Below are 23,973 nucleotides of genomic sequence, written 5' to 3' on the forward strand. Positions count from 1 at the left end.
GGTACCACAAAAGAAAGAAATACATGCAGGTTTGAAATGACATGTAAATGATTTTAAAGAATTGTCTTTTTTTTAAAATTTTTTTTTATGTATACTTTTATTTAGCAAGGAAACATTAAACAAACTTTTGAATGGTTGTGTACATTCATACATTCATTCTCACTGTGCACAGTTTTTGAATGAAATCACTATCAACAAGCAACAAATACTATAATAGTACTATGTGTATATAAAAGTGTATATTCAACTGTCTGATGACTTATGCATTATTAAACATTTTCATATTGCTTAAAAAATAAGAGCTGATGAGTCCCTTTCAAAACCACCTCACTCACAGATTTACAGTTTCATCAGACAGATGAATCAAAAGTAATTTAAACCATTATTATGCAAATATTATGCAGAATATTTCATTATTGACTTCTTTCATTAAAACAGAAAAATGATGACTATTATTATAAAAAAATGTTTTGGGATAAATGGTAAATAACCATATTTATTTCTGAGACTCACTGAATTAAACATGCAACATAATGAGGTCGTGAGCACATACTACTGTTTAAAACAGTAAAAACATTCACGTCAAATGCTGAAGGAATTTATAGACAAACAAATTACTTTGGTGCGTAAATTACTTTACTTAAGTATCTTTTTGGCCACAGTTTTACGGAGTATTAAAGATATTAGAAACGTTCACTCTCTTCTTAACTACATTTTTGAACAAGTATATGTAATTTTACTTTAATACATTTGTGATGAGTAATGCAATTACTTTTTACATTTTGAATACAGAGAGCTTTTTGAAGGATTTTGGTTTACTTGTGCCATTTCTAAGCACTTGAGCTTAACTGACACTTGAGTGTTTGCAGACATTTAAAAAAAAAGGCTGTTGTGTCGACCTTGATTTATTGCAATTTTGTGGTGTTCAGTTTTATTTCAATTTTAGAAAATAAACATGATTGCTCTCCTCACAAATCAACTGTTCCTTGTTTTTCACTGGCATGTCTCTTAGTTGTTGATGGCTAGTGTATCTTTGAGCCTACAATCAGTGAGTAAAATATTAAGTACTGGTAAAATCCGATAATCTAAGACTTTTACTCAAGCCTTATTGGAATTGGAGACTGTAACTGTAAGGTATCTATACTTTTACTCAAGCCGTATTGGAATTGGAGACTGTAACTGTAAGTATACTTTTACTCAAGTATGGTTTTCAAGTACTCTTTGCACCTCGTTTTTTTGTTTTGTTTTTTGTACAATAATTTTTCTACAATTATGAATGTGAGCTCCCCTCCTTGTTGCATTCTACTGTTTGAATTATTTATCACTGCATAATACAATCTCTCTCACTGTTATTTTTAAAAATAGAAGATAGTCAACAGCAAGCAGTATGTTAGTATTTCATTCCAAACATAGCCTTTGTCTTTTAAGGAAAACAAATATTTTTTTCCTCATTATTAATTCTGCCTGACTGCTAAGGGCAGACTGCAGTGTGTGTTTCTTTGTGAGTGACCTACTTCTTAAGCCGCATGTGAGGTGATAAACATCTGCCCAAATAGCTAAACCTCATTAGCAAACACTACCTGAACACACTCTGTATGTCAGTAGAGCTTCTCAGCGTGTACAAAGGTCTCTCTGGATCATTTAATGATCAGAAAGCATGTTAATGCTGCTCTCTGCCTCTCTGAGCAGAGGAATAATGGTATAACCGCTTCTGTTGATGCAGACATGTGTTGTTGACTCTGTAAAGTCCACAGAGGCATGTACGCAAGTCGCTATTTGCACTGAACGGACCCATTTCCTGTTTGCATGCTACAGATATGTGCACATGTACAAACGTACTCACCCTTTTCTTAAGAGCTTCTAGGGAGTCAAACTCCAGCTTGTCTAGTTTGACTTGGATGCGTTTAGGAACATCTGGAATGACGAATGCCAGGATGAACTTGAAGGCCAAGAGAACATGCTGCAATAAACAGAAAAAGACAAGTTTAAAACACAGCTTTCATTTCATATCTCTGTAATTATAAGGAAGTGCTAAATACACCTCGGACATTCTTTTATGATTCGTTTGAGGGTTTATTTAGCAATTCATACTTGCAATCTAACATCTCACACTTTCCAGACAGATCAATTGCATTTAATGGACAGGCTTTTTTTATATTGAGAACCTCTCTTGACAAACAGAGACACGTGAAATCAAAAGGGAACATATTTCAGTCATACTGAATGGCTAGATGAACTTTATGGCTCTCGATGTCTTCAAAGGCCACATTAGTGAGATGAATGCTGCTGGCAGAGTGTCAACTGTCATTGCAGCTCCAGTGTATTAAAATGAATCACCACATGCCCACTGCCTCTGAAACAGGCTCACTATTCACCTTTGTGTGATTTAAAGAGATCTGAAGAATTATTTTTATACAGTTTAGGTAATGTATAAATAAGAATTGCACACTTTAAACTATTTTAATATAAGGGAGTCCTGGTTGTTTTTAAATTCTGACCTTGAACATGAAATGTTTATGTTGTGCACTGAATACATAAAATTAACGTTTTTGAAAACGATAACATTATTGTCTCTGTTTAAACTATAAAAACCTGAATTTGTGAAAACAGTGACATCATGCACATGACTTATTGCAGTCTACAGGCGCGTAGTTTTTCTCTACAAATTGACATCGCCAACTACTGGCCTGGCATGCATAATACAGCGCTTTTAATCGTCTCAAAGTTTTCGTTGATCTGTGTGAACCTTTTCTGTTTTTAGCACATTGCTAGCACTAAAAGTCTTCTGAACACATTTAATTTGGGCTTTTATTCATATATAAACACTGATCAATGCACATACATATAGCACATCAAATATTGCACAACCGTGTTTTTGATGCAACAATCCTTATTGGTTCTTGAAGAAGGTCAAACATGTCAAGCAAGCACATTTGGAACATTTACCATATTTGACGTGCTCTATGTGCGTTGATCAATGTTTATATGTGAATAAAAGTCTAAATGAAATCTGTTCATCATATAATTGTGTCTCTTCAAAAGTCTTTATAAACCTTTTGAGGTGTCAAAGTGTTGATTATGTGGAATTTGTAGGGATTGAAATCTCAAAAAATATCTGTGTTTCAAAGATGAACGAAAGTCTAATGGATTTGAAGCAACATGAAGGTGAGTCATTGAGGGTGAGTAAAATCCTTTAAACATTTCTTAAATGCAGCATACTGTTGTTAGCTCTCGTAATACAAATAATGCAAGTGATGATGGTCTACAAAATTCAACATTAACTGCATCTGTCTTTAATCTCTCTGCTAGTCAGCTATTGTTGACTAATGTGGAAAATGTACCAGCTCTGCTTCGGATGGAGTAGTTTAGCTCAGATATCAATAAAGAGTCAACAATGTTAACACTTTAAAGCCGGAGAATAGACATTAGCTAAAGCTTGGACTCATGGAACCAGATTTATGTGAAACGCAATACAAAAATCAGCTTTTCTTGTGTGGATGACAGAATTATGTCATTATAAATGATGTAGTGAAAGGCTGATTATTTTGATATTGGTTGGGAAATACACAAAAAGCCAAATCGTCTTTTGAGACACTTACCATACAAGCACACACATATCTAACGTCATTATTTAAGGCTCTGAATGATAACACAAATGATCCATAAGTATGACAGCAACTTTAGCTTTACTGTGCTGGCAAACCACCCTTTCACCTCATTTTCATTCATACTGTATATACCAGTCTAAATGTGTTCACTCCACAGCTAATAAGAATTTGAATATTTAATTTCTATATTCTAGACTTCATGAAATATACAAGTAGTAACAGCATCATTAAACATTTTGTAGAATGTAAAATGACATGTTGACTAAATGAACTCAACAAACCTTGCCTCATCCTGTGCTAGACAAACGTATGGTAATTATTAAAGACCGGAGTAACCCAGATTCAGAAAGGCTGAGGAAACAGCCCAGGGCATCAGCTTCGGAGTTACTGCTGTAGTGGCTGAGGAAACCTCAGGACAACTGAACACGAGCGACTCGTCCTGGAAAAGTCGAAATCGAGGTAAATCTTAGAGGGATACTTCACCTCTGGAAAGATGAATGTATATTTAAAATGGGTCATTTATGTAGAATAAATGTGAAATTATTTTTCAATTTGGAGCTTTCTAGACTGAGAAAAGCCAGAAAATGTATTTTTGGCTTATGTGGATGAAAGACAACAACTCCCAGAATGCACTTGCTTCGCTGCCCTAGGAGGCCACTCCCAAGCCACACCTACCGGTAAGAGAGCGCAGTTTAAAACAACAAGGCTAGGCTACTAGTGAGTCTCCATGACGAGTCTGCACGAGATTTCGAGATCGCCCAAAATGTCGGGATTCGGCTTTTGCCTTCTACACTCGCCATTCATTATGTTTACTGTGGCGAGCAGGACGAGGCTGAGGGGCGCGGGAGAACGGCGCGAGGCCGGTGGCATGATTACTGGCCGGTGGCGAGAGATACCGGTCTCGTATCTCTCACGGAGGAGCAGGAATTTTCTTAGCAATGTTAAAACGCACATCAACCGATCACTTGTTTAGCATTCATTGTAAACACTACATTCAGATTCACCAATCGGAATGAATTCAGTTAGATTGAAACAAAAGGTGTGCATGTAAACAATGAATGGCGACTTCAGAAAGCAAAGGCCGAATCCCGGACATTTTGGACGATCTCGACGGCCGGACATGTCCGGGAAAAAGAGTATGGTAACTCAGCTTTTTAGTACTCAGCTTTCTCCTACTACTCAGCTTTCTCCACAGAACAAGAGCCTGCTAGCTTAGCTTCCAAAGAAAGATGGCTGACACAATGTGTACATTCTGTGAGATCCCACCCCCTATTGGGCGGGTTGAAAACATGCGGGACAGCCCCTACTACTGGCTGTAGTCTTTAGCCTCTGGCCAAAAAATCCTCAGATGACGCAAAATGACGATTTTTGCGTCATTTGAAGATTTTTTCAAGACAAAAAATACATAAATCTCTGGTATCAGGGGGATATGAGGGTGGAAAGCACGGTAATTCGAAAATACTACAGGTTTTCTACTAATACAAAGCTTAATTCTAAATCCTGAAGTATCCCTTTAAGGAGTCATGGCAGAGCCTCAACTGTCCTCTTAGTGTAAGACCTCAACTGTCTTACACTAAGAAACTCATAGAAATCAAATAATAATGGTGACATAAAACAAATTATGTAGGCCTAGATGAAAGAAAAATCAAACAAAAATGTTTCACTTGTTGACAAATATCAAATCTTTGCATGTTAATTTTCCAAACTGAAAACGTTTTTCTTTTGAGAAATAGTTTGAATGTCAATTAATAACAAAACCTACATAAGGCTTCTAAAGCAGCATTATAATTGAACCTCATAAAACCTCATAATTGCGGCTGTGATTAGACCACTTAATAATTTGAAACGCTCTACAAAAGCAGCAATTCGTATGGTATACAACAAAAACATCATTCCTCATGTAAGGCTCACACAAGTCTTAATTTACACAACTACAGTACATCCAGTCTGATGTTAGCATATTGCAAAGCTAATAATGGGATATAGGCTAATAAAAAACAAACAACAAAATTACACAGCATATGCAAATATTGGGTGTAATTGTCAGCTTTAATGGAGCAATGTATTTCCATACTTTTTTTCCATACAATTTTTTAATGTGATTGTGGCAAATTTGCGTGACCAACTTGAACCTGATGCAAAATCTGTCTGCGGAAATATTTCAGCCTCACAAGAAATGACAGATTGTTTAGATTGCTATTGAAAAGAATGGATTTCGCCTGCGAAAATTCACTGAACATCGGTAAATGTTATCACACATTTAGAATTTGGTTAAATTTGGTCACTTCTGTCGTCTATTTCTTGGTTTTGTGACAGAGTCCTGACACTCCTGTTTTGTCTTGTCTGTGTGCCTCGTTTCATGTGCTTTCATGTCATGTTTTGTCTTGTGCTGTGTTGCATGCAGCTTGTGTCTTTCACTGGCTGCGTGCTTTCATGTTGTCATGTTTTATGTGAACACGTGGCTTATGAGTGTTCTCATTAGCTGCATGTTCATGTCTTCTTTTGTTGGGGCACATGGCTGGTGATTGTGTTTACGTTTGGTGTGAGCACATGGATTGTCATGCGTTTCCTTGTGCCATGTGCTCTCCTGTCGATTGTCTAACCATCTTGTTACCTGATTATTGGTTCATTTGGCCCACCTGTCCTCCCTCGTTACCTGCTTTGTTTGTGCTCCCTATTCTCCATGTGTTTGCAGTCCTGTGCTGGTTCGTCGTCGTATGTACACCGTGTGTATTCCTGCTGTGTGGTCCAAGTCCAAGTCAAGTCTTCCCCCTCGGGGTAGTTTTTGTTGTCTGTTTTGTTTTGTTTTCTTATCATTAAATACCCATTGTCCTGCACTTGAGTCCTCGCTCCTTTCACCTACCCAAAACCTGACACTAGGTAAGTAGCTCATCAGGATTTGTAATAGAACTACCGTGTTTTTATAAAATTAAAAGCAAATCTCCATCAGCAAGCCTAAAAAAGGACTCTACACTCAGTGCTGCAGTCAGAGGTTTGAGAGCGCTGACTGAATGATTCATCAGTGATTTTTCACAACAGTACATCAGTAACAGACAAGCACAGTCTCCTGCAGGGCACTGCCTAAAACAAGCACAGAGCAGGTGCAGAAGTGTGACTCAAAATGATGTTGCATTTGAGCGTGAACTGTGGAAAATGCCACCCTCTCTTCAGCCTGATTGCTGTCTGAGAGCGAGAGAGAGAGGGGGTGTGATGCAGACACTGAGATTCTAAGATCTGATATAATGAGAGAACAAAGCCCCGATTATTTCTGTAGCCAAGAGAAAAATGTGTCTTTAACAAACAAATGTATCATGACTGCAGATGTACATCAAAGGGCAGCAACACTACAAATACAGACAAATATAGAATTGTTTGAATAGGTAAACAGAATAAAATCATATTATTAAAGGAGCTGTTCTATCAAAAGCAACCAGAGACTAATTAAGAGTGCACTAGAATAGAATAGAAGAGAATAATACAATCCAACCAGAGAGTCATTAGGGGTGCAATAGAATAGAATAGAATAGAATAGAATAGAATAGAATAGAATAGAATAGAATAGAATAGAATAGAATAGAATCCTTATAAAAATCATATTATTAAAGGAGCTATACTATCAAAAGCAAACATAGACTCATTGGGAGTACAATAGAATAGAATAGAATAGAATAGAATAGAATAGAATAGAATAGAATAGAATAGAATAGAATAGAATAGAATAGAATAGAATAGAATCCTTATAAAAATCATATTATTAAAGGAGCTATACTATCAAAAGCAAACAGACTCATTGGGAGTACAATAGAATAGAATAGAATAGAATAGAATAGAATAGAATAGAATAGAATAGAATAGAATAGAATAGAATCCTTAAAATAAAACCCTATTATCAAAGGAGCTATACTATGAAAAGCAAACAGAGACTCATTAGGAGTACACTTGGATAGAATAGGATAGAATAGAATAGAATAGAATAGAATAGAATAGAATAGAATAGAATAGAATAGAATCATGATTGCAGATATACTTCAAAGTGCAGCCACAACACAAATACAGACATATATTAATAGAATAGGTAAACAGAACCTTAATAATAAAACCTTATTAGTAAAGGAGCTATAATATCAAAAACAACCAGAGACTAATTAAGAGTGCACTGGAATAGAATAGAATAATAAAATCCTATTATAATTATAAAATAAAACAAGAGAATCATTAGGGGTACACTGGAATAGAATAGAATAGAATAGAATAGAATAGAATAGAATAGAATAGAATAGAATAGAATAGAATAGAATAGAATAGGAAGGGGTGTGGTCACATTTACCACTGTTCTCCAATTGTTTGCTGTTTTTGCGTAATTCAGTCATTTCGATTGAAATCACAAATTTCACAACAGATTCAAGTTTTTCACACATGTTCAGCGCACTGACCAACAGAAAGCTGTTTGGCTTCTGAGTGAAATGTGCTTTATGCATCACTACATTATTGACAATGGACAGTGGACCTTTTTTGCCCATGAAATTTCACTCATTTTAACGACAACATTGTATTGCAATGTAGTATATAACTAAAGAATTGTGATAAAGGAAATGGTACAGCCATTGATTTGTTCAGCCTGTTGGTGACCAATCTCATGTGTGACCGGTGAACTGGAGGGATATGCGTGTCGGAGAGGTGTCAAGAGTGTTTCCAGGCTAGCCGTCATCCTCTTTAAGACTTGAGAGAGAGAGACACATCTGATCTTGCAGCATGTCAGACATGGTTAGGGAGTCATGGAACATAACAGTCTTCAGTTAAACAGCCCTGGAAGAGCCTGTCAGCCTGTTAACATGAACACTCGCTGGGTGGGGTGTACACAAATACACACACTCTCATTTTGACCGATTGCTAATTTAACCACTGACATCTAGACAGTCGCAGTCAAATCAGATTATATGAAAACCATATTCGCTCTTTGAAATATTCCCGTAGAAAGCCATGCTGCAGATAATGGCAAAGTTCACAATGAGAGATTCTTAGATACAGTATAGTACAACAATAATGTCACACAATGTCAAATTACAAAAACATGTGCCAAATAGAGTGCTGCAAGGATGATGTATTTTTGTAGGCCAAAACCCGGAAACGAGTTAACATTTTAGCACCTCCGGTTCCATAATCCTGAAGTTAATGGGTTTTTTGAATGGGTTTTTGTCAAATGCCTGAAATAAGATCTTTGGTGAACACAAGCTCAAGATATTTCATGTTTTATGTTTTAGCGCCATCCAGCGGTATGTTATTCCCCGATTTAGTAAGCTAATATAATATTAAAACTCGAATCAATATTTTGAGTACAAACACATCTGCTGCTATTTTGCAACGGCTGGATGTACATTATCCCTTATCCAACAGTTTGTTCTGGATCTCAATTCTAATTGGCTGAGAGCCTTTTCCAGCAATGCGATATTCTACCAGTATCACCATGGGAACCGTTTCAGTATCACTCCACTTGCAGCATTTCTCAAAAAGAGTGTCATGGCGGAAGAGCAAACCACCATTATTTTACGAATACTACTGTTGTTGTGTCACAGAATGTAGTTTTAAGTGTTTTTTTAATGCAAGAATGTAGTTATTTAGACCTCATCTGCGACTTATATTTAAATATGGTACCTATTTGACAATTAGTTTAGACGTTTTCTGAGATGTAAGCTCCAGTCCAACAGCAGCCGTTCAGTGCTCATGTACAGCTTTATCTCGGGTAGTCCTTTGAGAATTTGCCGCTGGCTCTTATGTAGATAGTGTTTAAACATGAAGGGCCCTATCATACACCCGGCGCAATGCAGCGCCAAGCGCGACGCAAGTGTTTTTTGCTAGTTTCAGCCCGATGCAGTTATCATTTTCACATCCTGCGCCACGTTGTTTAAATAGCAAATGCATTTGGCCTATTTATGCGTCGATGGGCGTGCTGGTCTGAAATCGATGCGTGTTCTGGCGCATTGTTGGAGCGTTGCTATTTTGAGGCAACTGAAATAGACTGTGCAATATTTTTTTGTTATTTAAAGAGCGCGTTAGTAATGTGAGCCTATAGGCGGGTCCACAACGTGCTTACACTGCTTATTACACACACAGGGACACGCACAGCAGCACACAAACATGCCAAATATTAAAAATAAAAGGATTACAATGTAAAAGATTAATATAGTGTACATAAAGATATGGTGGAATCCGGCTTGTTCCGTAGATGGTCTGCTTGCGTGCTTTAACCTCGCGCACAAGTTGATCTATTTGCGCTCTGAAGAAGCGTTCAGTCTTTCCGCTTGCAAATTCTGTCATGTAAATAGCGAATCCGCCATGGCGCGTGCGCAACTGGCTTTTAAAGGGAATGGGAGATGAGACTCTGGTTGGTTTATTTCATGTTATGCCCAAATCACACCCATTACTCATTAAGAGAATAGGGACAACCCTTTTAGACCAAGCGCCGGGTGCACCGACCATTTTTTCCGTCGTTAAACTAGCAAAAAAGGATTCGGCCACGCCCTGAGTGAACTTGCTTGCATTCATGCGCTTAGATTGTTAAAACAGGGCCTGAAGTATAATGATATAAACTCGCAATTCAGACTTTTTTTCTTGCAATTCTAACTTTTTTTTTCTTGCAATTCTAACTTTTTTTTCTTGCAATTCTAACTTTTTTTCTTGCAATTGCGAGTTTATCACCACGTAATTATGAGAAAAAAAGTCAGAATTGTAAGATAAAAAGTTGCCTTTTTTACTTTTTATTCAGTGGCGGAAACAAGCTTCCATACATAACAGATACATTTACACAAGTATAAAAAAAAGTATAACTACTTTAAAGCTAAAATTCAGTTAAGTTAGTAAGTTATTTAGTTGCATTTGAGCAATTTACATTTACATTTACATTTATGCATTTGGCAGATGCTTTTATCCAAAGCGACTTACATTGTGTTATCCTATACATTTATACATAGGTATGTGCAATCCCCTGGGATCGAACCCACAACATTGCGTTGTTAACGCAATGCTCTTACCACTGAGCTACAGGAAAGCTATAATTTACACCCTGAATTGCCCCTGAAAATGAATTCGCCCCTAAAACATCCAAAATGTTTGAAAAAATTATTGTTTTACTTTATTACGAGTGTGCATTTGCTTGTAGACAAATCTCTCTCTCTCTCTCTCTCTCTCAGAGGTCACAGTCATCCTCTCTACCATCAAGCTTTTCAGTTCTTCCTGATCCTCAGCCGTCTCCTGTCACCGTGGCTACACTGTTGCCTAGTTACTGCTCTCTGAGGCATGTCATCGTGTAATTACCTGAGTATCGAATGGCCCAAAAATAGGCAGCAGTCATGGCTCTGAGAAATACCAGCAATGACACACACACACACTCACAAACCTCTCTGATTCATTCCACCGTGAGCCAGTGACACTGCACACAAAAGCAAAGTAAAGAATAGATAAAGCGAGGGAACATTTGCATTACCCATCATTAAAAGATGACCTTTGAGGGCACAGAGATTATTTCTGCATTAATCTTTTTTGGATGATTTTCTCATGTATGCAACAAAAAAAACAATAAATCCATGTTTTCCTATATTTAAATACCATCAGACCTACAGAATATTTGTTACAATGGCTCAAACCTAGGGTTGAAAAAACGCTTAGCCTCAAGTATTAAACACTAATCCTGCACTGTTTGTGCTACAGACATGAATATCATCTCAAATCATGTGGCTTTTTGAGGTAAGATGCGCTATTACTTTTCAAAACGAACACACTTATGATTTTTGCCTGGTAGATGATAAAAAAAGGGTGAAAAAAAGTTCTCATATAATGGTGTCAATGCAGGCAGATCAATAATATTGTTGAATATTAAGTGATGAAAGATAATTGCGAATTATTTTCTCAGAATTATATTTATATCTCACAAATCTGAGAAAAAGAAGTCAGAATTTAGAAAGTCGCAATTACCTTTTCTTTTCTTTTTTATTAAGTGTGGAAACAAGCTTCAATAGCAAGAAGATATTTTTCAACAGTAATTATGAACCATCCTGTTTGATCATTTAATGCCATAATGATCATTTAACACCATACTATTGCAATGGTTTGCCTGTGTTTTTCTGCCCGAAGGAGGCCATTCACACAGAACATGTTTATAAAGTACAAAACGTGAGACCCAGGCCAGGTCAGTGGAGTGAAAAAAGCCATGTTTTTTTTTGTTTTTTTAGGTCGAACCTATTATAACTTGAGCGCTGTTTTTTGAAAAGGGCGTGTCATGCACGAGACACTGCAAAAGACACGAGACAAACATGCAGTTGTCAACACATGTCCGTCTAGAGTGTATTTCCATAGAAAAACAACAGAAAGGAAGTGCAGTGGAATAGAAAAACGCATTCTGTGTGAACAGACCCAAGACTCTCATTTTGACTTTTTTTTCTGTCTTTCCTGTGTTCACAGTTCCTTCGTTTATGCTGCGTCACGTCATGTCGTAATAGAGGGGTGCAGGTATGACATCACTTTGTAGGCCAAAACGCGAAAGCGAGTTAGCATTTTAGCTCCTCCGGTTCCATCGTCCCGAAGTCAATGGGTTTTTTGAATGGGGTTTTGTTTAAATGGCTGAAATAAGGTCTGTGGTGAACACAAGCTCAAGACACTTTCACATTCTATTCTACGACATAAAATACATCAAAATTACCCCACTCGTGATTTTTTTAAGCTGTAACATGTCTTGAAAAAGGCGGTTGCTAACAAGTGGCTAAATGGGAGACTATCGAAGAGATTAAAGGTCATCACGCCAAAAAGGTCAACTCAGTCAGCTTTTACAGCATCGTTATGTATATTATTGTGCTCTTATAAACTATTCGAACTAAAAGGTTTGGGGAAAATGTTTTTAGATAAAAACTGAAAGAGTTGTTGGAATCTTAGTGATGGTGACGTTGAAGTCGAGCGACCGTGGTGTAGTCCGTTTATAGCAGCTTATTACTTCTGACGACTGCATTTAGGCTTCAAAATTAATAAAAGTTGTGTTCATCTGTGATAATTATCATGATGGACAAAACATGCAAGTATCATTTACTTTTGTTGACCACAGAGCTTGTTTTTAGCGATAATCCAAAAGCCTATGGGAAAATCCTATTGGGTTTTTGTCGAGGGAAACAGTGTGATGCTAACTGCTGGTTGGCCTACAAAGTGGCCATACCTGCACAACTCTATTGCCATAAATAAAGCTCTATTTGCTTTCGAATCTCTCTCGCACTAGTTAGACGTCATACATTGGTCTGCCGCTTCAAATAGAACACACTTTAAATCTGCAGTGGTCAGGTGGTACAGCAGCGGCCATGTGGTACAAGCCGTAGCTCTCAGAAAATAACATGTTTACACGTTGTAATTACTAAGTACTATGTTCTACAAGCACATGAAGGCTTTTTACAGTTCAGAATCATTATGGTAATTACGACATGGCATGAACGCACCTGATATTGTGTTACAGTGAGTAGTAAACACTGTTACTACTTCTGAAATAATCTATACATCAGACAGTACTCTGCAGTCCAGAAGAGCCAGACCTTCCCCCATCAGCTTATGCTGATCCAATGCCAATCCCTGCTCACTCCACTTAATGAACTAACAGACTCAATAAAATATATAAAGACAGCCTTGAAAAGTGCCCTGCATAATAGACAGAGAATGTGATTTGCTTGCAGCTTATTATGAGAGCTGTATTTAGCAGACATACAAATGTGCGCATACACACAGTACAGTGATGAGACACAATCTTTATAGATATTAAGGAGTGGAATCTTAAGGAATTTATAGGCTCCTTAACAATTCCATTAACAATAATTGTATCAATTTTGAGGAAGCACCTTGCATACAACATTTGTCCTTAAAGATTTAACAACAACAAAAAAAAAAATTTTTGGTAATATATTTTAAAATACACACTGTCATATGAACAAAGAGTCAATCATTTCACTGATTTAAGCTCAATTAATTTAAATTGATTGAAATCAATACCTCATGTGAGTCCTTTTGACCAATTATTATGAATAACAGCTTATAGAAGAACCAGCTCATGACCAGATCAGTCGTTACATTTTTTAGTATTATTGAGATACTATCAATCAAGATAGTCTTTTATTAATATTTTGAAGTGATTTATATATTTTCCATTATTTTAATTTTAGTAAAAGTTTTAGTAATTTAGTTGTGTATTTTTGTCATTTTTATTCCTTTTTTAATTAATAATATTTATTATTAATTTTTATTTCAGTTTTATGTGTCTTGGCAGCTAGCTAAGTTTTATTATATCTTATTTATTTCACTTAACGTTTATTTTATTTCAATAAAAATTGAAATGAATATTTTATGGTTTTAAATTTAGTTTTAGTAATAACCATGGCACGTATAAAAATAGTCATGCTCTATCTTTAATGTTTCAGTGGCAGAATGAAAACCTGTGTTGTGAAATTAACTTCTAGTAGTAATTTGTTTTCTGTATTTATTTTTTAAATTGAACTGGTTCTGAAAAACATGATTCCATCACCCTAAAACAACAAATATTATCCTGATGATACCTTCTAAATCAAAAAATGTATAGATTGACAAGTTGATCTAATAGCTTTAAATGCTTAATTTTTAGTTATAAGTTGATGGATTTTGTTCATTACATAATGAATGATTTGACTATTATTCTAAAACGTGGAAACAACCCTATACTGCCCTATAAAGACAAAACCTGTAACTATGTCAACACCGAACTTCAGAAAAAATAAATACACAGTAAATAAATGGATAATAATATAGATGGAGTTCCATTATTTATATTTATATATATATATATATACACACACACACACACACACACACACACACATACACTTCACCACATGTTTCGGTAGTGACGATTTTAAATACTTTTGAGCCTAGTTCAAAGATGATAACCAGCACATGGTTACCTAGCACAGTTCTGAACAGTTGTACACACCAAACAACAAAAGAATTATCACCCAAAAAATTGTTTGCTTAATTGTAGAACAAAAAATGTGTTTGGTAGTGACGTTCCTTAAAGTTACACACAGATTTTCAGACTTTTGAACACATTTCCCTCAAAACGATGGTACCTATCTACAATGAAAGAGTGGCTATGAGAGCGAGGGATGTAGGGGGGTGTGGTTAAAATCAGTCTCAGCCAATGGACTAAAACACACACTGTTTCGGTAGTGACATGAAAATGCAGGACACATTTTTTTACGTAAAGTTTCATGATTTAAAAATAAAAAATAATTTTTTTTTTTTTTTTACTTCACTTTTTAAAAGAAATCAAAAAGTTATTTTTAAAACAATAAAATAAAAATAAAAAAAAATACATTTTTTTTTTATTCTTATGACCAACATAAGAATTTTCACGGTAAATGTCATCTGAACAAGTAACATCCACTTTTGTTCTGACCAACTAAGGAAAAAAAAAACATTGCAGTAAATCGCGCTGATTAAATCTAACGATCGCTTATCATATCACGTCAAACCGTGCAAATTATACTTTGTTCTCAAATTGTTAATGTTAACGACATCAGCATTGCGTGACTACATTTAATGCCCTTCCGATATTTATCCTTGTTTTCGCATGGGCCAGGTTGCAGTCTCTTTTTTTCTGTAGCCACTCCGAAGTCCGAAGTCTTTTGCATTTTACAACGGGTAAATCTCCAGTTGTCACTGGTGATTGTCGTTTGAACCTTTCTGGATCCGCCATCAAATTGATAAGTTTAATTATATAAAGTGCTGCGAGAAAAGGCTATAAATCTCCACCTCCAACATCCTCACTCGCCATATAGCCTACTAGCCGAGACACCTTCTTTATGTGTACAGATGTGACGTAATGACGCAAAGACATGCTCAAATGCGTCCCACCAGTACCACTGGAATAAATGCTAAAATTTATTTCGGATAATTTTTAACCCCAAAAAATTACGGAATGCAGCTTTAAGCTTACTGATATTTTAAATATTATTGTGGGATTCAATAGATAATAGAAGGATCTTTGTAAACATCTAAAATTTGAATACTTAAATGTTTTTTAAATGTGTTTTTTGGTTGTGGGATAGCAGTTTGCACCAATTCTGTAGAATGGCCCATATATATATTATGTCTGTAGCATCCGCCATCAAAGGTTGAAAGCATCATTCATGACCCTCACAGGAAATGAATAGAACACGTCAGAGAAACAGTGGACAATCACCCACAAACACTGTTGATTTAGAGCAGTGCGCCCTGTGTTCCCAGCATACCCGTATCCCAGCTGCACCAGCCCTAAACAAATCAATTCACAGCGGCCAAACTCAATCCAATCAATCTGAATTACAATTTCTGACCAACACTACCATTTGTTTTTGATTTAACATGCACATCCTCTCTGACTTCAGTCAATTTGGATAAAGTTTACTGGATTTAATGTTGCAGAACGAAACAACAAAGCCACACACAGACTTTTGAGGTTTGTAAAGACTTTTCTATTCCCTCAACACTCCTGGTTTCGAGTTTTATTTAAAATTCTGTCATGGTACACTGATGCTGTGCGTGAATCAGTATGGCCTAATTACAACTCCAGTGATTACTGCGAAGTTTAATTAGCGGAAAACAAGACATGGCACAATGAATTCCTCCCGAGATCCCCACTAGGATCACACAGAATATCAGGAGTTCTGTTTTTCTCTCTCCCAAAAAACACCCGTCTCTAGTGTGTGTCTGTGTGCGAGTGTGTGTTTCTCTCCATGCTTTGGTTCAGTTACTGAACTTCCTGTTTAATTCTGATGTTAACCCATATGGACTGGAGTTTCACGGTAGTGGGGTTCTGGATTCTTCTGTTACACAAACTGACAATGTCTAGCACACTAGGATGGTGGTTAAGGAAACAAGGACTACAGCCAAGTTTAGCACCCTTTAACACTCATATACACACAGAAGGGAAAGCAACTCACTGATGCCACCTTATGGATAATTTGGGCCATTGCAAAAGGGGGTTATAGGTCATGTTGTGAGGAAAGGAGAGAATATGTTACCTCTATCGCCACCACAACGAGGATCAGCTGAGTCTCTGATTCAGGGAAGTACGCGTTCACTTGTGGAGACAAACCAATCAAGGCACAGTTGGTCACCACGGCGATAACACTCATTGTCTCGAATGCCAACTGGAAGAATAAAAAGCCCAAATGTTAAAAAAGCCCAAGTGTGTGTGCGTAACAGTGCTATTGTTGTTAACTAAAACTTAAAAAAAATTATTTACGTAATTGAAATATAGCTGAAATAAATTAAAATCTTAACATTAGATGAAAAATCTTAAACTTAAAAAAAAAAAGAAACATATGTTCAAGTTGCAGTACTAAAATTAGTATTGCAAATAGAAATAGAAATATTTTTGTTAGAAATATAAATATAAAATAACTCATAAAAATCATTAAGGCACATAAATAAATTGCTGAATATCTAAACTCAACTAAAGTGAAAACTGAAAATATAAAAATAAAAGCTAATTCAAAATATTAATAAATACCATCATAGTTTATAAAGAATACTAAAACAACACTGGTGTGTAAAATACAGCATTGTTTAAGTATTGTGACACAGACTTAACTGCATGCTTCTTATGATCATAAAGACATTTCAATCTAATAGCTTTAAATTATTACAAATATTTTTTGGACAAATATAAAGTGGACATTAGATATATAAATATGAGTTATATATTATAATAATAATTCACATTTTTTTTACTATTTTTATCAAATAAATGCAGCCTTGAGCATAAGAGATTTGTTTTAAAAACAAAGAAAAAAAAATTGTGTCCTATGGCCTTTTTAACTTAACATTAGTTAACTACTTTAGTTAACATGAACTAAGAATGAGCAATAGTTCTACAGCCTTTATTAATCTTAGTTGATATTAATTTAAACATTTACTAATACATTACAGCAATCAAAAGTTGTATTTGTTAACATTAGTTAATGCACTGTGTACTAATATGAACAAACAATGAACAACAGTATTTTTATTAACTAACATTACCAAAGATTAAATAAATACGGTAACAAATGTGTGTAATATACCTTTAAAGAATGAGTAGGTGTGGGCCAATTTCTGACTGCTAATGTATATTTATAATAGCACCTTTTTTTTTTTTTTTTTACATAAATCCAGATCACAAATTCCATTATTATCATGACTCATATGGGCTATTATTGACTGTTATAATATACTACTATTGAAGTTTATAAGATTGTCCTCTGCTTTCTATAGCACTGTACATGTGTCTCTTAAGCCTTCTTTAAAGTACAGAAAGGATCATCTCTTCTGGAAGTGAGACTTTCTCACAAGGTTTTCTCACCTGCCACACCCCGATGTTCGCGGCTGGTTCTGAGAAGGGACGCTTGAAAACATGGCACATCTTGAAGGCATCAGAATAAACCTCAGTGATGTTGTTTAGCACCACCAGCACGGCAGCCAGCGGGTACACACAGGAGAACAGACTCACATAGCCGAACAACAGGAACTGCTCAAGGTAGTCGTCAAATGTGCCCTGATGATCAAAGATACAGTATTTCAGAGAGATTCAATTCTAAAGGTCAAATAGGCTCATGTCAAACTAAATTATTGAATTGTTTTTGATGCAAGAAACAGTGGACAGCAACACAGTATTTTTAATTGTTACTGTATCTACTTAAAGGAATAGTTCACTTAAAAAATGAAAATTGTCATCATTTACTCACCCTCAAGTTGTTTCAAACCCATGGGTTTCTTTCTTCTGCTGAAGACAAAAGAAGATATTTTGAAGAATATCGGTAAACAAACAGTTGGTGGACCCCATTGACTTCCATAGTGTATCTGTTTGTCAATTTATGGAAGTCAGTGGGGTCCATCAACTGTCTGATTAACGACATTCTTCAAAATATCTTCTTACAGGTTTGAAACAACTTGAGAGTGAGCAAATGATGACAGAATTTAAAAAATTTTAAGAGAACTATTCCTTTAAGTATACATTTATACATTTTAGTAGTACATTTTTCAAGTATCAGTACTTTATCAGAGTATTTTTATAACGGAAACTTACTTCACTAAATTCCAAAGCATAATATCATACTTTTCACTCCACTACATTTCATAAAATCATGTTGTTCCTCATTATTTTGAACTGAAGAAATCGTCACACGCTCAGAAACGCAACAGCAGTGTCCGATTCGTGAACGAACTGATTCTTTCAAATTAACCTGTTAAATCGGTCCGCTAATCTCACTGAACGATTCATTTGTGAATTGGACCAATCCGATTGCATCTGTTCTCGAGTCAACAACTCACTGATTTATTCAAAGATGATCTAGACAAGTACATGGAAACTATCCAAAGCTCTGTTAATCCCAAAGCAATGAAAACTGTACTTCTACATTCATCCTTTTTGTCCTCTTAAGGTATACAGTAAATATTATTGCATTGTTCTTGTTTTTTTGTTACCCTGGCAACTTATTTGTGTCTGAGTATCTTTCTGTCTTTTTGTTGTTTCCATGTTTATCTGTATTGCTTTAATGTTTTTAAAAAAAAGAAAAAAACCTCACTGATTCAAATGAAGTGGTCAGAGCAAGACTCCAGCTAACGGTTCATTGAATTTACAAGTCTGACTCATAAAGAGCCAAGAACAAGAAATCCTCTGAGCTTTAGTATATATGCAACTGATGTCACTTAATGCTGAATTTTAGGATTTATTATTGTAAATGAAAATCAAATTTAGGTCACGACTGTAAGTCTGTAAAAACTAGGTATAAACTAAACATAACATTAAAATAATGCACATGAATGCCCATGCATCTTCCCGTAGCAGTTTCAAATTATGTAAAACTAGTATGTTTGCATAGCATTCTTTTAAAAAAAGTGAACACATTTTTCCCTGAGACGTTTGTTTTTGTATTGTATGTTCATATTTTTTAAAACACACATTATGTTATTCTTCATTTCTATGTAATATATGGTATATTTTGTTACTGACAGTTGTTTGCACACTTGAATTTTCAGTAATTATCAGAGTATGACAAATTTTGGTAATAAAAGTCTTCTTACTGGCAGATCAACTCATATTAAGTGTCAGCATAATCTTGCTTATTGACTAGTGCTGGCTCCTTGACAATTCATAATACTTCATAATGATGTCAGACTGAGCTGTAACCTGTGTGTGTGTGTGTGTGTGTGTGTGTGTGTGTGTGTGTGTGTGTGTGTGTGTGTGTGTGTGTGTGTGTGTGTGTGTGTGTGTGTGTGTGTGCGCAGTATATACTAAGTGCTTGCTCACAAAATCCAGTCCATAATTCTACTTGTTTGGTAATATTGCCAACTCAAGGCACCCAAATGAGGACCTACCAAATAGGTGTTCATGTCAGTCTCCAGCTGAACTTGTTCCAGCAGGGGGAGCTCTTTATCCCCCATCAGCCGCCTCATCCTCTTGTGTACCTTCTTGTTCCTCCTCCTCTGCAGCCAGTATGGCAGGAAGGCCTCCATCACTTGGTTCAGGATTTGAGAGGTGATGAGCAGAGTGGCCAAACTCTGAAGATCCACACACAAGCAAGAGGCAAAGTTGCTTGCATTTAAAACTATAATGCAACTTGTAAATCATAGGTTGTTATTAAGTCATTCAACTTCACTTGAATTATTGTTTGTTAATGCAGCTGAGCTCTGAAATACTCACCTGTCTAAGAAGCACCATATCTTGCATGACAAAGGCAATATAGAAGAGAGAGGCAAAGCAGTTTACGAAGTTAAACTGGAAACAAACAACAACAAATCCAATAATTAAGACTAAATTTGCATAAATTTTCTTTTCAAGGGTTCCCACACCCAAATTGCACGACTTTCACTTTCATTTCAATAAAGAATTTTAAATGTAATGATATAGAGATGACTTTTTAATATTTTCAGGCCTGAAAATCACAATTTTAAAATTAGTGGGAATATTGCAGGCATAAATCCATTTACATGAGGTAAAATATACATCAATGAAATAGTAAAACATGCAGTAATAAGACTACATGAAGTATAAAAACACAGAAAACATACCACCAAAACCTTGAGCACGAGGTGATTTTGAAATGATGACTCCAATCTGTGGTTTTCTGAACAACAAAATACATGAAAATGGGATTTACCTCCATGTTGAGAAGATTTTTTTTTTAATTTCAAGAGTAAAAAAAAACGAAACAATTAGAGTGAGACATTAATGGCATTTACATGAAAGTATGGATAAGTCACATATAATTTAGACAAGGGGCAAACTTCCTCAGCAAACTTCCAAGGAGGCAGCGGGATGACTTAAAAGTATTTAAATTAATAAATAATTTAGATTAATATATTAATATATTAAAATAATAGGCTATATATATATGAAGAGTTCAGATGCAAAAGCCTCTAAGTGCCATCGGAAATTTTCTTCTAGAATTATAATTTTTTATAGAATTATAATTTTTATAAAGTTTGTATATTTAAGTTAAGTAATTTCACTTAAATGACAATTAATAGGTATTATTATTGAAATTATTGAACTTAAATATACGAGCTTGATAAAAATGATCATTCTATAAGAAAATTTCCGATGGCACTTAGAGGCTTTTGCATCTGAACTCTTCATATATATATATAAATATATAAATATATATATTAAAATAAACTAATCATTTAAAATATTTAATATAAAATATTCAAATAAATATTCAACAAATAAAAACATATTTGGAATCGTAATTTTGACTTTATTTCTCATAATTGCTAGTTAAATCTCACAATGAGATTTTATATCTTATAATAGCAACTTTATATCTCACAATGTGACTTAATATCTTGTAATAGCAACTTTATATCTCACATTGTGATTTTATTTCAGATTTTAAATGTTGTCACTTTTTTATATATTTTTTTTTTACTTTGAGGCAGAAATGGGTTTCCTTGAGATAGTTTAAACTTAACCAAGATGAGGTTACAAAATAGCGTTCAACTATTATTGAGCCAAGATAAAAAAAAAAATTTTTTAAAAATTAAATAAAACACTGAAAAGAGGATAACACAGTAGAATGCCTAAAGTGGACCATTGAAATACAATCTATAAGCAACTAGATGTCAACTACCGGTTATTAGAGTATTACTAGACTGTCTGCTTAATATCTGCTCACACTTTATCATGATGCTCCCCAACAGACATTCTACTGACAAGTAATTGACCTCTCGCCGGCCCCTCCCCCAAAACGGCCATTGTCCAATCACACATCATAGCAACCGTTACTATGTGAGCAGGTCCGACAAACATTCTCCAAGCAAGATGGTGAAGCGGTGCGCCCACGGCGTTTGTAAATATGTGGAATAAGGGCTGCCTCCGACAAAAAAAACATTTTCTAGTCGACTATAGTTATTCATTTAAGCCATTTACCAGGTTGTTATATTAATTGAATTACTTAAATACAGGATAATGAGCGTTTACGTAATATAGCCGCACTCAAGTGCACGACCGCACGCATAAAGCTTGCCACAAAGAACCGGTAAAAGTAATTTGGGGTCAGTAAGATTTTTTAAGAAATTAAGAAAAGTAATAGGCAAGGATGCATTCAATTGATCAAAAGTGACAGTATATACATTTATAACGTTAGAAAAGCTTTCTATTTCAGAAAACTCTGAAACTTTCTATTCATCAAAGAATCCTGAAAAACAAAACAAAACAAAAAAATTTATAACAATCAGAAATATTTATTGAGCAGTAAATCAGCGTATTATTCCCTCAGGTAGGTTGCACGTTTTCTTGCGTGGGTGGATGTTGGAATCAATCACGTTGTTTGCATTCGCCTAAACTGATTTGCCAAAATCAAAATGCTGACATTGAAAGTCCCGCTCGGAGCAGTAAATCAAACAATGATTTGTCCCTAAATAATGATATATTATATATCATAATATATTATTATTATTATTATTATTATTATTGATAGGATGATAACAGGTGTCGTGATCAGCACTGCTGCTGTATCAGTCAGTGGTTAGATCAGCTTTGCAGTAAAAAAAAAACAGGACAAGGGAGATATAAATGATGCATTATTAATTATGACAAATAAATTATGGCCAAAATACGGGACATTTGGCAACCCTAACGTTCGTTTTTTCCCTTCCCCAAGAACAAAGCACATAACGTTAGCAGGGCTGAACTGGAACAAAAAAATAAAAAACAAAATTTGCTAATAAAAATGAGCAAAATATAGCTAACAGCTCAGATAACTGCGATTGTATGCAACAAATCTGAGAAAATCAAGACAGAAGAGGAGGTCTACGATGCCTACGGATGCTGGTTGATCACAAACTTCCAAGATGCCTTCACAGAAGTATGTTATGTTCTGTAATACCTCTATAATATCCTAGAGCCGCTATAGTATTTCTATAGTAGTCTTATAGTACTTCTATAGTAATATTTTGTCCCAAAATACTATTTTCATAAGGGTAATTAGGCCATGCATAACCAACACATAGACGTAACATTTTCTGTCATTTAACGTCGGTCATCCTCATTAATGTATTTTTAATTGTTTTCATATTTAGATATGACGGCCAGAAAAAATTAAGTTATGTTAAGTTTTTGTTATGTTAAATTGGTTCAGTGCCATTGACTCCCATTATTTTTCGGCGTTTTCCTTCAGTTTTCAGTCCATAATGGCGGCCGCGCCGTCACGTCATGGGGGCAACTGTTGCTATGGAGCGTTCTATTGAGTTTCGCCTCTTGGGCTTCTATACTCTTTGCTGAGAGCGGCGTTTAGATGAATATGCAAATATGTGCTGTGCAGTTTCCTTTCAATAACAAAACAAACACACAACAAAAAAGACAGCGGTGAGAAAACAGCAGTTAAGAAAACATCTGATCGTAGCGATTTGGATGTTTGCACGAGCTCTGCAATTCAGCACTCCAGTAAAGTCACGTCAAAGTCATATCACTTTATACAATAGATTTTTAAACCAAGCAGCTTTACTGTATTACACATGAAAAACAGTGTCAGTATCTATTTCAATTAGAAATTGAAAACAAAATTTTCTACTATAAAGCGACTCTTCAGTGTGTTTTTACTCGCAGACGTCTGACCACAACGGACTGAACAGAAGAAATGAAGCGGAGAAGATTTCAATGTCAAAGAAGACAGAGCCTCAGAGCACACCTAACTATTATCCGTATCCAGGCCGTATCCAGATCTGATGAAGGACCTGCGCCTGGACACGACGACAACGCAGTCCTGAAGTGTCAACTAGTCTCTCCCCAGTGAAGGCCTCCTTCCCTATCCCTTGTCGGGATAATTCCGGTTCACGTGGCTACGCGGAA

General features: G+C 35.5%; 1 protein-coding gene and 1 long non-coding RNA gene across 2 annotated transcripts in view; both read right to left on the bottom strand.

The window, feature by feature from the left end:
• ano10a (anoctamin 10a) overlaps positions 1–23,973 on the bottom strand; it is a 39,872-nt gene that overhangs the window by 7,134 nt on the left and 8,765 nt on the right. The window contains exons 8-13 of the mRNA XM_082150317.1: positions 20,694–20,749; positions 20,326–20,400; positions 20,001–20,183; positions 17,986–18,177; positions 16,664–16,792; positions 1,844–1,960 (exon numbers count right to left, since the gene is read on the bottom strand). Of these exons, the coding sequence (XP_082006443.1) occupies positions 1,844–1,960; positions 16,664–16,792; positions 17,986–18,177; positions 20,001–20,183; positions 20,326–20,400; positions 20,694–20,749 (752 nt within the window). The remainder of the gene's footprint in view (positions 1–1,843; positions 1,961–16,663; positions 16,793–17,985; positions 18,178–20,000; positions 20,184–20,325; positions 20,401–20,693; positions 20,750–23,973) is intronic.
• On the bottom strand, positions 79–1,283 carry LOC309484270. Its single transcript, XR_014200805.1, has 2 exons — positions 1,175–1,283; positions 79–1,127 (listed from the first exon to the last, which is right to left on the bottom strand). It is a non-coding gene; the product is annotated as an uncharacterized lncRNA (long non-coding RNA).

Source organism: Leuciscus leuciscus (assembly GCF_965113295.1).
Source record: "Leuciscus leuciscus genome assembly, chromosome: 20".
Classification (NCBI taxonomy): Eukaryota; Metazoa; Chordata; class Actinopteri; order Cypriniformes; family Leuciscidae; genus Leuciscus; species Leuciscus leuciscus.